General features: G+C 47.8%; 1 protein-coding gene across 1 annotated transcript in view; it reads left to right on the top strand.

Annotated features, from left to right (window-relative positions):
• Positions 1 to 6: 6 nt before the first annotated feature.
• The window catches only part of LOC119363712 (synaptotagmin-5-like), a 52,852-nt gene continuing 47,200 nt past the window's right edge, over positions 7 to 5,658 (top strand). The window contains exons 1-4 of the mRNA XM_037629082.1: positions 7 to 196; positions 340 to 441; positions 1,964 to 2,014; positions 2,756 to 2,876. Coding sequence (XP_037484979.1) covers positions 92 to 196; positions 340 to 441; positions 1,964 to 2,014; positions 2,756 to 2,876 — 379 coding nt within the window. The 5' untranslated portion in view covers positions 7 to 91. The remainder of the gene's footprint in view (positions 197 to 339; positions 442 to 1,963; positions 2,015 to 2,755; positions 2,877 to 5,658) is intronic.

Below are 5,658 nucleotides of genomic sequence, written 5' to 3'. Positions count from 1 at the left end.
CACCCCTCGTAAACCCCGATTCCTCGATCGAATCTAGAGAGGAGGTAGTCGGCGGCGGGCGAGCGGCCAAGTCTCTCAGGTGTCTTCGACGATGGGGTTTATCTCGGGGGTGGTGATGGGGTTGGTGGTCGGCGTCGTGATCATGGCCGGGTGGAGCCGCGTGATGCAGCGGCGCAGCAGGAAGCGCGTCGCCAAGGTTCGGTCGGGTTCACGCGCGCCAGCGCCATCTTCAATCCTCTTGCCACTCCAGTTGGATTGCTCGCGGTTACTGCTAAGCGTACTGCGAAGCTCGTTTTGCGGTTGCGACTTTTTATTTATTTGTGAAGCGAACATTTACAGGCTGCGGATATCAAGGTCCTTGGGTCTCTTGGCAGGGAGGACCTCAAGAAGCTCTGCGGCGACAATTTTCCCGAGTGGATATCCTTCCCACAGTATGAGCAGGTTAGCACTAGTTCAACTGAATTGTCTTTAGTGCGATTTTAGTCGTGTGTTTATTAACTACATACAATAGAAACTAGAATTCACGGACTTGACCACTGGATTCACGAGTGGTAGACTGTACTACTTGGCATGTCTGTCTTGGAAAGTTTTTTTCTTCACTTATATGTACATGTAGGCATCTCGAGAATTAAAGTGTAGGTGGACCTAGGCAGGTCTGGTACGATTTTCTTGTTTGATGACCTCAATGAATTACTATTGGAGCCTGTTAGATATTATGTACCCCTCCATTCCATAAGGTGCGCATACAGATTTTTTGAAAGTCAAACCTCACAAATATGGAATGCCAAACATATATCATTAGATTCATCATAACATGTAGTTCCATATTTTATATTTTGTACTGTAGATACAAATAGTTTTCTCTATAAACTTGGTCAAAGTTTGACTTTTCAAAATCTATACACACGACATTATGGAGCAGAGGGAGTATCACATTGATGCAGAGGCCGGAGTTTCAATCTCCTTTTCGAAAAAAGGTGTCAGATGTCGGATCACTGAAGGTTTGGGCGCCCTATCAAATTCGACTTCTTCCGCATCTTTGGATCTCCTTCTCTTCCGAGTCCTCTTCAATCCCTTGCCCATCTTCTCCCCCCGAGGCATCATCGTCCTCCCACCTCACCGCTCCCCCTTTCTCTTCTGTGCATTTGCATAGAACTCTCCCACCACCTAGGACTGAGTGCACACCCAAGCTTTTTTACTCGCCCACTAGATGCCGACTAATCGCCGAGCCGGTGCAGCAAAAGGCTGTGACCAGGCGATTAATGGTGACTAATCACCGACAAGATCAGGCTAATCACTGAGCTGGAGGCATCGTGATTCGACGTGACTCTGCGGCACAAAAACCTTGTCCGCACCGCACCGCCTCCTTGCACTACCATACCATGTCTCGTACAATGCCTACACATGCCGGTGCTGCCCTTCCCACTCTAATATTCACTCCTTTCTTAGGCCATCATCACTTGCCGCCTGTGGCTGATGGTGCGCTGTGCCTCCATGCCTACAACCCACCTTGCTACTGCCTCCATGCCTACAACCGACCTTGCTACTGCCTCCATGAGGGCACTAATAAATCCGTCTAGTGAACATGATCAAATCTCTTGATGGAGCTCGAGAAGAGGAGAAAAAGAAGGAACGTAAGGATCTTACATCAAAAGTATCTGGATCAATAGCTAGATCGTCTCACTGACTCACTCACTGATGCCCAAATAGAAAGACTTTTAATAAAGTAATAATGCCATGATAGGCTAACATGCAGTAATTACATGAAGGGGTAATATTTTAAAGCTCAAGAATTGTTGGTTTGGATTTGCCTAAAGACGAGGACATTTCTGTGAGGTGGAGCTTCTATCATCTTCTGCTTAGTATATTTTGTACACACAGCGAGTTTATGAGAAACTGTTCATGCTTACTTCATTTCTCAACATGACCAATGAATATTCTGCCTACGTTTTTGTCCCCACAGGTGAAATGGCTGAACAAGCATCTCAGCAAACTTTGGCCTTTTGTTTCACAAGTAAGATTTTCTTTTGGCTTTTAGAGTAACATAAATGATAAAATACTTTGCCAATTGGAAAATCCTGCTTGCTAGTAACGGACATGTGGTGTCCCTTTATAGCAATTTCGGTCCCTTAGTGTATGCTGTTTCAGGAAGCTGTTGAACTACAGATCGGTTGTTCTTTAATTTTCTGTGCATTCCAGTCCTGGCATTTCATGGGGTATGTTCGATATTCTTTTTGGTTATGTTGATTATGTTGCTAACTTCCTATTACTACCACAAAACAGCTTGAAATTTTCTCTCACTTTTGTTGCTGCACGGCGAAGATTTACTGAGTGTAACAAAATGATTTTGGCATTTGGAGTATCCCTTCTTTATTCAATCTTTGGATCTTAGACTTGATGATCACGGTCATGAACATAGCACCTTCTGTGCTATTAAGAGCCTATTAAATGTTGTTTGGAGATTCAACTTTGGTGCTGGTCACACCAGTTATCATATTTGTATGTATGGATACTATCAAAATAATACACTTCAAATTATTTATAGTTTCCACAAAGTGAAATGGTGTCCTAAGCCGTTTCCTTCTGGCCACTGGTAAATAGCATGAATGTGTTGATCAAGACGAATGGTTGTATTCTTTGTTTTAATACAACCCCGTATTCCTGTGCACCTAAGTTTTTTTTTTCTGTTTTTTATTCTACAGTAATGTCTATATGCCATGTGTGTACTACTAACTATATTTCTCTTTTGGTTTAGGCTGCAACTGCAGTTGTTAAGGAATCTGTTGAACCACTGCTAGATGATTATCGACCTCCAGGAATAAAATCTCTGAAGTTCAACAAATTCTCTCTTGGAAATGTCTCGCCAAAGATCGAAGGTCTCATGTTTTGTTTTTCGAATTCTCTAGTATCTAGAATGCACCGATACAGATACATGTATCAATATTGGGCCGATATGGATACGTAAATTCACCATTTTGGAAAAGCGCCAATACAGGGATATGTTTTACTATTTTCTTAATTCACCAAAAAAGTGTATAGAAGCTAGGAACAACAACTGATTTCTCTATAACTGTAACATGGCTCCACAATGGTGCCCTTAGGTTGGTAGGTTGAGTAGAAGGATCCATCTGGAGGGGAGGATTGGAGGAGATGAGATCATGAGGGGAGAAAGGAGAAAAGGAAGTCTGGAAGTGAGCTTATCTACGGCTGTCAGCTGAACAGCTCAGTGTACATACCTTGGGAGGTTGTGCCGACCTCAACCGTTGAGCTAGGAGCTGACACCCACCTAGGAGGTGCGCGAGTCAGTGTTGCATTGGCTGCTGCTGCTGGGGTGCGGTCACCACCGTTGCCACATAAGTTGTCGTTGTCAGTCTTTTTCTTAAGGTGGTTTCGATGCTGGAGTTCCGTTCGCTGTTGTAGTCGCTAATGGCGCCATGCTCATAGTTGGCGTAGAGAGCTGTTTGTGGTGCCGACTAGCCAGTGTGGAGGAGCTGTGTCTCTCGTAGCAGGAGTGACCTGGTTTGCATGAAGGTAGGGAAGGGAACCGAAACGGTGTCAAGGGTCGAGACGTCAGCAAAGCGTGAGTTGAGGCCACATAGGTAGGCCAGCACAAGCGCCTGGTCAATCATGGGTTGCCTGACGTCTCGAAGTGTTTCATAAAACGACTTAAGGAGATGACACTAGGCGGTGATGGTGAGATTGCCTTGTGTGAGAACACGCAACTCTGCCTCGACTTAGAAGGCGTGGGTCATCTGGTTTATTGAGGAAGAGGTTGTGGATGAGCGTCTATGCCTCATGGGCGGTTGGTTCTCCACCATGATGATGTCGAAGACATCCTAGATGATGGGGCCATACAACCTTGGAGAAGTTCGGCAACCAGGGTGTCGTCATAGACATGACTGGTGAGCTCATACTTGCCGAAAAGGACGTTGATGAGCATGCTCCACTTCGAGAAGTGGAGGCCTTGAGGTAGAGGATGTCGGGGACATTGACGGCGAGTGAGGCCGGCGATGTAGCCGGGACCATGGCGGAGGAGAGTGCCGCGATCGTTGCGTAGAGCCAGGCGTGTGAGGACAGCACACCCATGGCAAATGAGGTGTTCATGGTTTTTCTTTTCGAAAAGGAGGATAACCCCCAGCCTCTGCATTGAGCGATGCACACAACCATCTTTATTGTATTATTCAACAAAGTCTGACAAAATAAATACATGGACCAACCCAAAGCCACCTTCTTGGCAATCAAAGTCACTACACCTACTAGTTTGATGATGTGCCTTGACCACGCACCATCTAATTTGGTGGCCTCACCAAGCCGCCCCACGGAGAGCAGAGATCACCAACCGTGCTAGCCGACCCTCAGCGTGCACTGTATGCGCACGCTCCATCTTTTGCCGTCCCAATTTCTGGAAAGATCAACGCATTAACCTTGCCAAGCCCAACTGCCGTCGACGCCACCACGACAACAAACAACGCCACGACCTTGCGCGCGTCCATCAACACACGTCCATCACCGAGACCCCGCTGCGCCAGGCCATCGAGACCGCGTCACTGGCGCGGTAGATGCCACACCGCACCACCACCTGATCCAGATCGCCACCAACGCCAACCCAACGGTGTCCACCAGCAACCTATCTCCCAAGGCGGCTTCAAGAAGGGAACGACCCCGAAGGCGCCGTCACTGCCCGCCGCAGTTAGGGCTTTCACCTGGGAGACAAATGATGGGATGGAGGTAGTAGCAGATCTGACGAACGTCTCCATGGAGAAAAACAGCGCCCTTGGATGTGGCCGCCGTCGCGGATGACCAGTGCCGGCTAGGGATTTCTCCCGATCTGAATCCCCACATCCAGCAACATTCGCATCGAGGACTGGCAAGTCTTGCGCCCCAGATCCATACGAAGCACACCAGAGCAGGGGAAGGAATGGAGGTGTCTTGATCTAGATCAGGCACCACCCGCCGAGCCAAGCAGTGCCCCAATTGATCCAGGAGCCTACCCCCAAGCGCACAACATGCTCCCCATCACCACCTTCCTTGGCTGCGGCCCGGGCTTGCTTCTGGCACCAGTCTCTGGCGGTGGCGAGGAACCAAAGGGGAATGGGGGAGGCTAGGCTGCGGCGGCGTGAGATCCACTAGCGAGTCGGGGTGCTGCAGCGGCATGAGATCCACCCAAACGGAACGGTTTCTACATCCAGAGTGAGTCGTCTGAGGTGTTCATGGTGGTCATGGGAGATTGGATCGGGAGAGGTATAGCTGGAGGTAGGATCAGTCTGCAGCCGATACCATGCAAAGCAGAAGGGATTTGGGGCGTCCAGCTCTCGTATGTTTGTATAGCTTGTACAAGGTGCCTTGCAAGGCAAGAATAGTCAATCACAACAATCGAATATTAAGAGAATGGGCTAGAGAGGTAAGGTGAGAGATTGCCTAACATCTATGCATGGTATATAATTTAACAGCCGTCGTAATAAGGTTTGCACCTCAAGATGGCAGCCTGCAATTCAGGCAATTCTGCGCAACTTGTACTCTTGTAGGCTTCCTCTTTGCCTCAAATGATTAAACTCATCAAATATACCAACCGCATTTCTTACGTCAAACCTCTCTGCAATCTCTTGCAATCTCTTGAGTTCACTCTTGCCAAGATAGATGCTTGTCCCCTATCCACTA

This window comes from Triticum dicoccoides, chromosome 2B (genome assembly GCF_002162155.2).
Source record: "Triticum dicoccoides isolate Atlit2015 ecotype Zavitan chromosome 2B, WEW_v2.0, whole genome shotgun sequence".
NCBI lineage: Eukaryota > Viridiplantae > Streptophyta > Magnoliopsida > Poales > Poaceae > Triticum > Triticum dicoccoides.
The sequence above is the reverse complement of the archived record's forward strand: the minus strand, read 5'-3'. Positions and strand labels throughout refer to the sequence as shown.